Source organism: Anarrhichthys ocellatus, unplaced genomic scaffold (genome assembly GCF_004355925.1).
Source record: "Anarrhichthys ocellatus isolate YVR2014 unplaced genomic scaffold, GSC_Weel_1.0 scaffold42, whole genome shotgun sequence".
NCBI classification, from domain to species: domain Eukaryota; kingdom Metazoa; phylum Chordata; class Actinopteri; order Perciformes; family Anarhichadidae; genus Anarrhichthys; species Anarrhichthys ocellatus.
The window spans coordinates 3,106,995-3,120,464 of NW_022280072.1; the positions used below are offsets into that span (position 1 = coordinate 3,106,995).

Consider the following 13,470-nt stretch of genomic DNA (forward strand, 5'->3'; position numbering starts at 1 on the left):
AATGCAGCTTTAACACATGAAGCTTTGGCTTCACTCTGCAGAACCGGAGGCCGACACCTTGGAGAACAGTGAAAAATGGATTTCAAAAAGCTGCAATTGTAAAGTAAACTTTTCACCAATGATTTGTCTCTTTAAAAATATTGAGAAAATAAGATTCCAAACTTTTTTTTGGCACTAGTTAATTTAAAAAAAAGCTCATATTGCAAAACTGGAAAATGAAGGAAGCACCTACCCTCCAATAATGGAAAAAGCTTAATGAAATATTACTTGATTATTGAAAGGATGATATCGGAGGACATTACGTAAATGGGATGAGAGGATGTGTGCTGAGCAATTCAAACCGGAATTCGATATAGAAAAAAGAGACGATAGCAAATGTGTTTAGAACTGTAGACATCAGTTTCCCCAATTTATTCCAGTCATAATTAACCAGATCAGCAGCACAACATCACCTTTACTGTCACATGTAACTCGCTGTAGCTCTGCAGGATCGTTGCACATTTCCTGAGCTCGTGTCCTGCTGAGAGAAACTGTAGAAGTTCCTGGAAGCAGTGCATCGATGACGGCAGAGTGACACAGCTGTAACAGCTGGAGTCTAAAGCAGCTCTATTGACCTGCTATGATTGCTGGCTCATCTGAGAAACACTTAATGATGTCAGAGAATTCACACTATTAAATCTTGTGAGGATCAGGAATGAGTCGAGAGGAGAGTTACATTCATGAACTGTAGTGAGAAGAAGATGATTCATCCACATGGAGGAGCGAATACACGTAAGACCAACTGTCAAAGGGAAAGCGCACACGCAGGTGAACTAATACTGTATGAGCTATTGACTAATTGTCTATATTATCTATCATAAATACTCATCCTTGTGAAAAAGGCTGTTCTCATATACTCTGCTAAATATTAGTATATAACACACACAATCAATTAGTATGTAAATCACTAAATCGTGTGAGTCAGAAAAGTTGACGTCGTATAACGAGCAACACTGGACTTTCACCCAGGAGACCGATGTTCGTGTCTCATGTGAAGTCAACGTTGACTTATTTGTTGCATCACTTACATATTTAATGTAAGGAACTACAAGAAACGTTCATTTAGTCTTGGTTCTGTTGGTCCCTGTGGACTAAAGTAGTGTCTCTGAGCACCAGAGTCTCTTTAGAAAACCTCTCATCTTACTGCAGCAGGGTCTGACAGTCTGCCCCTCTCAGTCCTGGTTCTGGTTCTCCCGTGTCTCTGCCAGGAGCTGAGCTCTCCTCCTCCCTCTGGAGCTCCGACTGCAGGTCCAAGGCTGCAGGTGAAGCCGGATCTGGGTCTGTCCACGGTGGACCGGTCTCTGTTGGAGGATCTGGGTCTGTCCACGGTGGACCGGTCTCTGCTGGAGGATCTGGGTCTGTCCATGGTGGACCGGTCTCTGATGGAGGATCTGGGTCTGTTCATGGTGGACCGGTCTCTGCTGGAGGATCTGGGTCTGTCCACGGTTGACCGGTCTCTGCTGGAGTCTGAGCTGAAGGAGGTTCTGGTGAACCTGCATGAGTTCATCTGGTTTCACCAGAATCCGACCCGGTGGCTCTGATGACGAGCATTAAGAATAACTCTATAGAAACAGACCATCTTCTCTCTGATGGTCTCTTTACTGATGGAGGTCTGATAGAGGATCAGGACTACACTGAGACTGGTTCAGGACCAGTTAAAAGGTCCTCAGAGTAACTTTACCGTTGACTTATCACAGAATCTCCGTACTTAAGTGACACCACGATCTTTTACTGTGAAACAAAAGTAAAGATTCATCCCAAATAGAAAAACACTTCTTCTCATTCACTCCGATAATCTAGTCAAAGTTATCTTAAGACATTCTGCAGAGCAGCTCATTTTAATCCTTTAAAGGAATAATCCAACTTGTGTTTGTGACTTCCCTGGAGCCTTGTCATCACTGCGAGGTTGCCAGAATAAGAAAGCAGTAGAGTACGCCTGCAGAATATAATGATTTATAGAGGTTTAAACGAGATGCAAAGAACAACTTCATCATAATTCTGACCACATATCTTCAAAGACATTCCAGTCTGTTCTGTTCTCTGCTCGCCGTGTTGTTTTGGGACATCGACATGTTCATCCACCTCTCCGCCAAGAGTGTGTGTGTGTGTGTGTGTGTGCGTGCGTGCGTGCGTGCGTGCGTGTGTGTGTGTTATTTAACCCGAGGTGAATCATTCATTTGTTTACTCCCAGCTCAGGCTGACCCGTGCATTAACGTGATGTCGGTAGAAGCAAATGTCAGTTTAAATAACTCACGATTATAAACAAGGTGGACTGCAGGATTTTCCCAGACCTAATACGGCTGCTCCTCGGGGGACTGGAGGAGTAGAGGATGATAGATGCTGGTTCTGCAGATGGAGGTGTGAGGAGGCCATGTGGGCAGGAACACCTGGATGCTTCAGCATTTGGACCACATAGTGTGTAGGTGTGTGTGTGTGTAGTGCTTGAATCAACAGTTGGGTAGCCGGAGTCTTCGCTGAGCATCCAGATGTTCCATTCGCAGGAGAAAGTTTTGTTTCATAACTCGCTCACATTCTGGCGTGCAGCCCAGACGTGTCACCGAACTCCTGTACTGGAAGGTATTCTGTTCTATTTTAAGACTTCTGCTATTCGGAGCAGTTAAATAAAGCTCTGGCAAGTTTTTTTTTTTTATCACAGTCTTAATTGTTCTGCGAGACAGCAGACTTAACTCCCATGGAGGGAGAAGAAATGCCTGGAATTCTTGGCCGGCCAGCTGAGAGGCCTATAAATGGTTCATTCTGTTCCCGGGGAGCCGGTGCATCATGGATCACCTGTTAGGAATATTAGAAGCCTCTCTTCTCCTGAACGACATCACATCTCCAGACTGAGACCACCGAGGTGGACCACAGAACAAGTGGCAATCAAACTGTGTAGCTCCTCCCCCTTTCTGCAGGAAAACAGCTGAGAACATCATGAGCAATGTTACTTATTTCAACTTCATGCAGTATTACACTTCAATATCATGCACAATATTACATTTCTATTCTAGTTTCTATCACTGGTGTTATTTTTCCTTCTTTTACACATTTTTACTCTTGTTTTTAATCCTTTTTTGTACAAATATACTTAGTTTTTACTCCGTTTACCTCTGTTTTGCACCGGTGTCACTGGTGTATTATTTTTTTAAACACTTAATAACTTTATATATATGTTTGTTATTCTTCTCCGGCACAAGAATGTCCTTCAGGGTTATTAAAGTTCTATCTTATGTTGTGTTAGTTGAGACGTTATTTGACATTTTGCTGCTTTTTTTTCGCCGTCAAAAACGAAGTGCTGAAATATTTAGCTGGTGAGAGCCGGGCAGCTCATAACTATGGAGGAGTGAGCCAGGTGCTGTTGACTGTTTTTCGGAGAGGCGGGTTAGTGTCATGTGACGGTGTCAATATGTTTGTGCTCACTGGGACTGTTTTTGCATCAGCGCTCTGAGCTTCGTGAGAAACAAGCTAAAGAATGTCAGACGTGTTTTTTTGTTCTTTATCGTGAGCAAAACACGAGTCTGCAGCCGCGCTAGCAGCTACAGCACAGCGTGCTCTGAGCTCAATGCTAACAAGCTCACAGTGAATATTCAGATTCAGTGTTTCTCTTTCTAACCTCTGCTACTTAACACAAAGCAAGAAAAACCTTACTGCCAATGATCTAGAACTATATTTACATCTCTGGCTCTCATAAAGTCCAATTGGTAGTTCTGTTGGTTCCATTGAGCTGTTTTTAACTGACCAGCAGGTGTTGATTCTTGATTTGATTTTAAGCCTCTTAACGCTCACTCATAACAGACCAAAGTGCCTCCAACAGTGCAGGATTCTGTCCCGTCCTGATTGCAGCGTTCAGGCTCTTCTTCTGAAGGGACTCATGAGTCAGCGACCTGTAACGATCGACCGGAGCTGTTTGTAGCTCACAAACCCACAACCATTCTAACAGAAGAGGCCAGTCACATTCAGATATTTACATCCAGACTGTTTACTGTCCAGTATCACACTTCTATAATTGGTTGTTTTCTTTGCAGGCCACCTATCGTCCTTTCCTGCGGCAGATCCTGGAGGAAGTCTTCCACCCCGACAGACCCGAGTGTCCCGACATCGAGCACACGTCCGGAGGCCTCACCGACCTGTTAAAGACCGGCTTCAGCATGTTCATGAAGGTCAGACGTCGCGAGCACACGTTTTGTATGTAGCGGGGTCATCTCTGTCCACATCCTGTTCACCCTTCATGTGCACACCGCCCGCTGTGGGCGGCAAAGCGCCTTCAACCGGTGATTGAACTTGACCTGATTTGACAATTTGCTGAGTGAGCGTCTCGCGTCGGGCGCACACGCTGTGTTTATAATAGTGGTCCAATTTAAAACCATCAAAAGCAGCACTAGCAGCCATCACTTTTAATCCTCCTGGACCAACGTTCTACCCGTGTCAAGGAAATGCAAACACTGGAGTCAGGAGGTGAAAGAAAACACAAGGATCACACTTTATAGGACAAAAACAGCCACATGTCTCCACATGGAGTCACCAGCTGCCTCTTCTCAGTTCACATCTTCAGAGCACAGTTGCCTCTACTGTTCTGTGTTACTAGTCTTGACCCGACGAATCCAGAGACAATGTCCCTTCTTGGCCTCCTGGTTCCTGAGACAGCCGGGGGACTCTATTTACTGCAGCGCCACCAGTTAAATGTTACACACTTCTTCAGGTTCCATATTTGCACGTGTTCCTCAAATTTGGCTGCAATCGGATGTTGCTTTTCAGTTTGTTTTATTTCAATAGGCCACGCCTCCAGGACTTTGTTAACCAATTATATCGGAAGACGAATGCATGCTATGCTTTTGGGGTGCTGTTTTGTGAAGATTGGATGAAACTGAGAGAAAATACGATTTTCGTTCAAAATGGCAGAATGTCCTTACCAGGACCAAATGTGCGTGGCCTATATTCAATACACTTTTGTTACGGTTGTATGCATGGGCTCTGAACAGGAAGTGGACTTAATCACTGTGACATCACTCATTGGTTTGTGGTCGTTTTGAAGCCTCGAGTTCGGAATTTTGCCCGTCGCCGTCTTGGTTTTTTGACCATATATTTACGAGCTTGGGATAATAGGGCTAGGTACCGTTAGCAACATATGCTAGCAAGGAGCATCCGTAATTCACGTTAACTGTGATATTAGTTTGGATGCTAAATATTGCAAATAAACAAACAGGCTTGTTTGTGATGTACTTGCTGAAAAAAACAACAGCAGCCGACTCCTTAGAGTGACTTTTTAGTCCAAACCAACACTGAACAACGCCGTGGTGGAGACTGTCAATCACAGTAGCCCCGCTACTTTCTCCATCAGACATGTAGTCGTGGGCTCAGAGCGGATCACCATCCACGCTCTGATGGTCCCACATCTGGGCCTGCTTAAAGTGATGACTACCGGAGGGCTGCTGGTCGTAACTTGGCCCACGAACCTCCAACTCAGACAAACTAAATCTATAAACCTTTGAAACTTGGAGCGTTCTACAGGAGCACGCCCTTCATGCTATAAAACAACCCAATAAAACGTCTATTTCTAGAGCAGCCTGTGTACAGTTAGCAGCATTAAACCCACTGGACCCCTTCAGTCTGGATTCTGGACCCAGAGACAGAGCTTGTGCACTTTAACCTGTTTAAACTCTCCGTATGTGTGAGTTTGTGTCTCATTTATATTGATTTAATTTTGGCTGGATGACAATGAAAAACTTGAGTTGTCTGGAGGAAAGCAGAATATTTAGTTGACGACCCGAGCGGTGAAATAGCACATCATGAAAATAAAGATATCATCAATCATGTAGGTTTTACACCCAAAAGTCACCGGATGTGTCCCATTAATGGAGCACGTTATTCCATGACGGCGGCAGTCGCTCAGTCAGTGTGGACTTGGCTCTGCCGGGGTGCCCTTGAGCAAGGCACTGGACCCCCACAAACTGCGTACCGAACGCTGTATAGGACCAGCGGGCTGCTCCTAATAGGATGGGCTAAGGCTGAATCTCACTGTGTGATGATTGGCTTTTATGAATAAAGCTCTGCGTACATTTAACGCCTAAAGCTAAAGTTTCTTGTGAAGATGGAAAATAATTTTAAAAAGACTGAATGCATGTAACGAGCAGAATTTGACACGAAAAAATAAGGAGTGAGATATCATACGTTGTGTTAACGAAGTCCTGGAGGCGTGGCCTATTGAAAACATACTACAAAGCAACGTCCGATTGCAACCAAAGTTAGGGAACGTGTGCAAATATGGACCCTGAACAAGTCTGTGAAAGACCAGCAACTCCCGTGTTGTGCTGGCTTTGAAGACGCTATGAACTCGTATTGATTGATGTGTTTCTCTGCTGCTCCCGTCCACAGCCGCTTCACCTTGCTGCCCTTTCTGGCCGTTATATCGCTCTCTTCAAAACCACCAGACTCCATTCATAAACACAGTCATTGTATATCGCAGGACACGGGAAACACATACTAGCTTTGAAAAAAGTGTCTTTTCTGAGACAAAAGCAAATCACAGCCAGCAGCTTGATTTTTCTGAATTATTTATATCGAGAAGATTTTGTGAGCTGCGTTTACGAGAAAGCCTGTGGATGTATTTTATAAGTCGGATAATGTTTCCTTCACCTCCATCACACTGACAGAGATCAGTTTACAGCACCATCACTCATTACATCACGAGCATTACCGATGCAACGCATCAGAGCACATGTTGGATCGTATCACTGATCACATCAGGAGAGATCTCTGCTGCTGATGCTAATGATCGATCGTTGATGATCCATATCAACAGACACGGATCCCTTTGATGTGTGATTACAGCAGCTGCTCTACACGGATCCAGGATATTTATTTTTTTGTCACCGTCCCAAAAATCATTTCAACGCTCTAAAGTCAGTAAACCATAAAAATACTACATTTATTTCTTCATAAAAACACACAATTGAAATGATAAAGAAATAAAAGATTGTAATTTTATGTATTAAAACAAATACATCATTATTATCTTTAATGATGTATAATAATGAGCTTAGAGCTCGTGTTAGGAAGGTAAACGGCTCATAATATTCAAGTTTATCACAAAAACTACATTTTACAGATGACATGTGAACACATCATGAGAACGTTATAATGTACCTTCAGCCAGTACTCGTGTTCACTGAACGACAGCGTGTTTAGTTATTGTTTTCACAATATTTTCAAGAAACCCTCCAAATGTTGAGCTCAATTTTGTACCAGCCCAACGTTTCACATGCCCCCCCCTCATGTCACCACACATGGTTCACACTGAGTGTGTGAAACACAGCATCCACCGCCAGCAGACGACACAACGTTTCTTCTCACACATTTTCCTTTTGTGCCTGAACACATGTTGAGTCATGCTTCTCCTCAGCCTGCTGAGGCTTCACGTGTTCAGCCACTCTCTCCTCGGGTCGCGCCCCCCTCCCCCCCCTCCTGCAGCTGTGATTGCTCGGCCAGCCTTCACACACTCACCGCAAATGTGTCTCGATGGGAGGCTCGGCAAACCAATAGCACACGGCCATTATTCCCCCCCCCCCCACGAAACAGCAGACTGTGCTGTTGGAGTTCATGGTGGTAACGCTGTGGTCTGTACGAGCTAAACGTCTGTGTGTCTGTACGACCTGTGTGAGTACACGTGTCAGCCATGCTTACACCGAGGTGGACATAGAGACATCGTGTCCTAGAGGCATCGCCACAATATCACACACACAGAGAGATGAGCAAGTGTTCCCTGAAGAAAGCGGGTCTTTATCACAAAATGATCGATAGGAAACAGAATCAACACTCCAGCTCTTCATGCACTGAGAAATGTAGAGATTTTACACAACTCGTCTTCTTTCAGACGAGAGGAAATAAAACGTTTATTTTACTACTTTGTCTGTTTACGTTTGTAGATTTCTCCTAAATTACATAATGCCTAATTTGCATATTTAAACATCACATTTCAGTAAACTTGTAATTTTATTCATAGTGATATCTATGAGTTCATGTTTTTTGTGTCTCCCGTTAATAATCTGACCAATCACAACGTCCCGTCTGCAGGTGAGTCGTCCTCATCCCAGCGACAACCCTCTGCTCCTCCTCTTCCTGGTGGGTGGAGTCACGCCTTCAGAGCTCCGTCTCATCAGAGACATCGTCACAACGCGCAAACCGGGAACTCAGGTGAGTCGATGACTAACGGGTGCGTCTCTGAACTACCTTTCACAATAAAAGCCCTGAACATATACTTACACGGAGCATTTCTCTGAAAGGAAACGCAGTAAAATATCGTTTAGCGGCGTTGGTTCGTAGCTTCATGTCGTTGGCTTCCATTAAAAAGATGCTTATAGCGCGTCGCTCATCGTGCTATCATGGAGTAAGGCAGCTTTGACTCACCCAACCATGAGGTGCAACCGGACAGTCTAATAACAAAGTACAGTGAGCGTCTAGAACCTTTGGCACGATACTTTATCTTATATTTGGATGTTTCAATTTAAAAACATTGCATATTGCATTAATATCCACCTCATAAACCAATATTCATTCACAAGCTTTGACAACTACAATGCGTTTGCAAACGTCTTGTCTGATTTTCAATTCAATTCATTTTCTATAGCCCAAAATAATACTTTTAAAATCAAATTAAAGGAATTTATTTAAAGCCAATCAATCATGTGTGTTATTATGTGTCTGAATGTGTAAATACTGTCGATACGAGTGTCTGCACCACTCAGTGTTATATTTCTTATTTTAAAGCATTGGGAGTTAGCAGTAAGCTGAAGATGCGGTGGTACGCTGCTCTGGAGAAGTGTTGTGCAGCTCTCTGTGTGCATGTAATGTGTCTCTACACAATAAACATGAAACACAATGAAATGAAAAAGCAGTCTGCATGTGCTGATGACTCGTTTAATTAAAGCATTCGTGTTCCTTTAACAACGCAAAAGCATAGACTTTAAAAATGAATAAGAAGGAGTCGACTGAATCTCTCTCGTAATCAATACGATGAAGATGAGGGGAGAACCTCAGAGGCCGAAGCCCTTGTGTCACTCTGTGACTGTGTCGCTCCTGAGTGGAGATCAGTGTGACCTACATACGCAGCTGCCTGTGATCAGGTGTGGAGGTGAGAGTGCCGTGAGGCGCTGTGTCTGTCCGCCCGTGTGCACATCGTACCGTTCTTAAGTGCCAATTACGTATGCGGTCCACACTGACCTACAAAACATGCAGATAAATGTGTTTTTCTCTGTGTGAGAGGAAGAGGAGGAGGAGGAGGAGGAGAAGATCAGACGGGTGATGTGGGTCGGTCTTAATAAAAGGCTTCTGAGAAGGAGGCCACGGCAATGAAAGGCCTGGCGAGGATCAAAGCCGCCCGTCTGTAATCAGGAGAAACTGAATAAAGACGAGCTTATACAATAACCGACTGGCCCACACACACACACACACACACACACCAACCTGAGCACTTACATGCACAACGTACTGTACACAAGTGTGTGTGTGTGTGTGTGTGTGTGTGTGTGTGTGTGCGCGTGTGTGCACGTGATGGCGGCTGACAAACTGCTGCAGGAGAAGCTTCTCTGTGAGACGACGTTACAATGACTCGAAACGATCCGTGAATCCTTGAGTTCAAAGCCTCCGGACTCCTTTGACAGAAACCTCTCTGAACACCGGAGCTGCTCGTCCAGCGTTTGTTTGCGTGACTTTTGGATCTGAACCAACGTGCCGTCTACAAAAGAACAGTCGTTACAACTTTGTTGTTACGGTTTATTCGCTCCAAACCAGTTCATCGGTTTGCTGGAGTAGAAACGAGCACGTGACACTAAACAGGAGTCCTCCGCACGTCATCCTGCTGGAAGTAATCAAATCAAAAAAATAAATACACCAGTTGCCAAGGCACCTGATTCATGCACCTCAATGAATCTGCTCATGACTCAGCCAGACATTCATCTCTGCTTCATTCATGAACGGGGACTCACCGCCCGGTGACCCACTTCACCCCTAATGACTGTTGTTGTTGTGCTCCGCTCCAGGTGCTGGTTCTGTCCACCAGGTTACTGCGGCCGACGGACGTCCCCGAGCTGCTCTTCACCACCCGGAGACTGCGTCCTGGTGTCGACTAAAACAAACAAAAACGGGCGTCACGCGGAGATGCACGTGGAAGGAGGACACGTGTGTTGCAAACGTCTCGACACCTCGCCGGGTTAATGAGAACCACCGTCGAACATTCCCATCCTGTTCATGTCATGTTTAGTTCCTACAGGTCCGTGGGGACCGGGAACAAGAAACGCGTGTGCGTGCGTGCGTGCGCGTGCGTGCGTGCGCGTGCGTGCGTGCGCGTGCGTGCGTGTGCGTGCGTGCGAATACACACTCTCCGTTAGTGTCCGTTCACACCTCAGCAGAATAATGAAGTCCTTTCACAGCGTCTACTTAAGGCCGATCATTTGCTGACAGGTGGAGCTCCTCTCTCTCTTTATTCTCTCCAACACGGAGAGATTCGACCCGACTACGATCACCAGAGTCTCCCTCGCGTGTCGTCAATCAGAGGGCCGGTAATAATGAGGTTCTGGAATGTAAATAAACAGATCTCTGACAAAAACACACATAATTATTATTATTATGATTTGTCTCCTCGTCTTCTGGGAGCTCCGGTTCTCAGAAGAGTCTCGTAATAAAAAGCTAACATGAACTCTCCAGCTGGTTTTTTTCGGTCTGTTCAGTCGTCTTCTGTCGTCTCACTGAAGCGTTGGTAAAGGAACGGCTTCATGCTTTTCATCAGACGACTTCTTCTGTGCGAGTCGTCCGTCATCACAGCAGCGCTGACGACGCTCCTCATTGTGCTACGAAGCCGCCTGAAGGACGTCGGACAAAGAGGGGGATTCAAATGAACCGTCTGGAATTTAAAAAGCAAAACACTTCAAACCCTCTGAAAGCCTCAGAGAACTGCATTTTAGGATGGTCTCTCAAACCACGAGACATCTATTTGTCCCTTGCGATTGTCCCTAAAATGTCTCTTAAAAGCATTTTTCATTATTAAAACTGCAAAACTGTTATTCACAAATATGAAGAGGGAGGTCGAGAGACGATTTTAAACCATAAACGACAACCAGCCAGAGACGAGGCGAGTCTGTCCTCGGTTCTCTTTGTGGACCTAACTGGAGCCCTCGATGCCAGCATCAGGGACAGGGACAGGATGCTGATGTCTCCCGTCTCCACATCGACCTGATCCAGAAACAGATCCGTCTTCCCGTTGAAGTGTACTTTCTATCAGTCCTGGATTATGCTGAAATAATCTGCAGACGTTCTGCTTCCTCCCTCAAACCTCTGGACTCAGTTCATCGGTCTGCTCTCAGTAACCGGAGGTCCCTGTGACACTCAGTGTTCTGTGTAATAACGTTGGTCACACCACACCTGCATCTCTTAATCCATAAATCCCTCATCGGACATTCACCACCTTGTATGACGTCCATGTTGGACTGGACCGACCTCACTCTGTCTTCAGTCAACGAGATACACAAAGGAGTTTGTTTGTCGCATTTCTCCGTCGCAAACAAAAAGTAAAGAATCTAAAAGATAAGTAAAAAACACCATAAACTGAGCACAATGACGAGGGATGAGATTATCTGTAAACTCATCTCATGTTCATAAACTACTTTATTACCTTCATAGAAACCCTGTAAAGAAAGAAGTCAAGTATTAAATGAGTTACAAAGAACCAAAGGTTGAATATCTTGTAAACTATTTGATTCGGCTGATAAATATTTACTATGTCGATTTTTAAAACACAGCGGCTTTCTTTGTAAATATTACATCACCCGTCACTATGGCGACAAACTAATCTTTCTGCAGGTTTGTTCTGAACTCTTTGTTCATGTTCACCAACCACACACACCGTGTATAAGCAGTGTACATGTCATGGTGACGTCGCTCTTTGGTTTGTGGACTGATGTTTTGAAGCCTCGAGTTCGGCGATTTTGCCGTCGCCATCTTGTTTTTTTTGCAACCAGTGAACAGGAAGTGACCATATTTGGACTGAGGAGGAGTGACGTAGAGACCCCGTATACGTCTCTGGTAGAGACCTGTCAATCACTGTGTAGCCCCGCCCTAAAGCATCCCCTGCTTTATGGTCTGTTTGACTCTAAATGGACCATAATGTACTAAATGAACATCATGCTGTATTGAAGAAGACTTGAAACTAGAGATTGTTCTGCTGTCAAATGCACAAAAAATTTAAAACAAAGTTAAATTCATCATTTTCTTTTTTATTGTGAACACAAGGTGAATTTGTAACAAATAACAAAAAGGCCCTTTGGGTCGCTCTTTTGTTCATAAAGGTCATCAGTGATAACACGCTACATACTGCTGCATCAGCCTGTCAATCACAATGCTGCAAACACACACACACAGCCCGGCTCAAGTGTCTGTTATAATAACACCAACATCTAGTGGAGCCATGCAGAGGCAGTCTGAATTAAAAACAGCCACAGTCGGCTAAAAATAAGCCGTCCTTCAGCGCTGCTGCTGCCAGGAGAGCTGGATTTGAGTTTGTTTTAACTTCAGTCTCGCAGCTGCTTCTCCTCAGGTGTCGCCTCTCGTGACACGTGATGGACATCCTCACACTCAGTACCTGACGGGACAGACGGCCGTCACTTCAGAGGACGTCGCCTCCCGTAAAGATTCAGCCTCCCGACTGATCCGAGGACTTGTGATCCGCCTCTAAAGGCTTTCTTTCTCTGGCCGCTCTGGCCCACGTTTTAAAACACCGTCTCAGCATCTCCTCACACCGAGGTGACGGTCCGCACCTTCGCCGACAGCGCTTGCTTGAAGCGCCGCTTCAGGTCCTGCATGTTGGGCGACTTGGGCCTGGGGATGAGGAGCGAGCGCCTCTTCTCCGTGGCGTTGGCGGCAGCCGGCGTTGGTGGCGCCGCCGGCTGCTGCTTGGCCAGCTGGCAGCACAGCCGGTGGAAGGCCTTGTGCACCTGGCTGTAGTCCTCACTGGCGGACACCTCGTAGAAGGAGCAGCCCAGCGTGGACGCCAGCAGCGAGCCCTGCTGGGAGTCCACGCGCCTCAGGTGCAGCAGGTCCGCCTTGTTGGCCAGCAGGATCACGGGGGGCATGGTGGCGCCGCCGGTGTGGACGACCTGCTGGTGCAGCTGCTCGATCAGGTCGAAGCTGCGGCGGTCCGTCGTGGAGTACACCAGCACCACGGCGTCCGCCCACTGGATGGAGCAGGTCACGTGATCCGGGAGATTGATGCTGTTATCGGTCATCTGGGAGGAAAGAAGAAGAAGAAGAAGCGGATTAAAACCACGGACTGTTTACAAGAAGTGGACATTTTGGTTTTTTTGCAACCAGTGAACAGGAAGTGACCACATTTGGACTGAGGAGGAGTGACGTAGAGACCTGTCAATCACCGTGTAGCCCCGCCCTAAA

The 13,470-nt window shown here is 45.7% G+C and overlaps 2 protein-coding genes across 2 annotated transcripts in view; one reads left to right on the forward strand and one right to left on the reverse strand.

Annotated features, from left to right (window-relative positions):
- scfd2 (sec1 family domain containing 2) overlaps positions 1-11,725 on the forward strand; it is a 91,456-nt gene extending 79,731 nt beyond the window's left edge. Inside the window, exons 7-9 of the mRNA XM_031868229.1 lie at positions 4,062-4,196; positions 8,107-8,226; positions 10,071-11,725. Coding sequence (XP_031724089.1) covers positions 4,062-4,196; positions 8,107-8,226; positions 10,071-10,160 — 345 coding nt within the window. The 3' untranslated portion in view covers positions 10,161-11,725. The remainder of the gene's footprint in view (positions 1-4,061; positions 4,197-8,106; positions 8,227-10,070) is intronic.
- Positions 11,726-12,278: 553 nt separating this feature from the next.
- On the reverse strand, positions 12,279-13,440 carry rasl11b (RAS-like, family 11, member B). The gene has a single exon (XM_031868477.1). The coding sequence runs from the start codon at positions 13,305-13,307 to the stop codon at positions 12,816-12,818; it is 492 nt and encodes a 163-aa protein (XP_031724337.1). The 5' UTR covers positions 13,308-13,440; the 3' UTR covers positions 12,279-12,815.
- Positions 13,441-13,470: the final 30 nt, after the last annotated feature.

Bases quoted from the DNA above. Each gene is read 5' to 3' on its own strand.
- rasl11b (XM_031868477.1), bottom strand. From the start codon at position 13,307: ATGACCGATAACAGCATCAATCTCCCGGATCACGTGACCTGCTCCATC.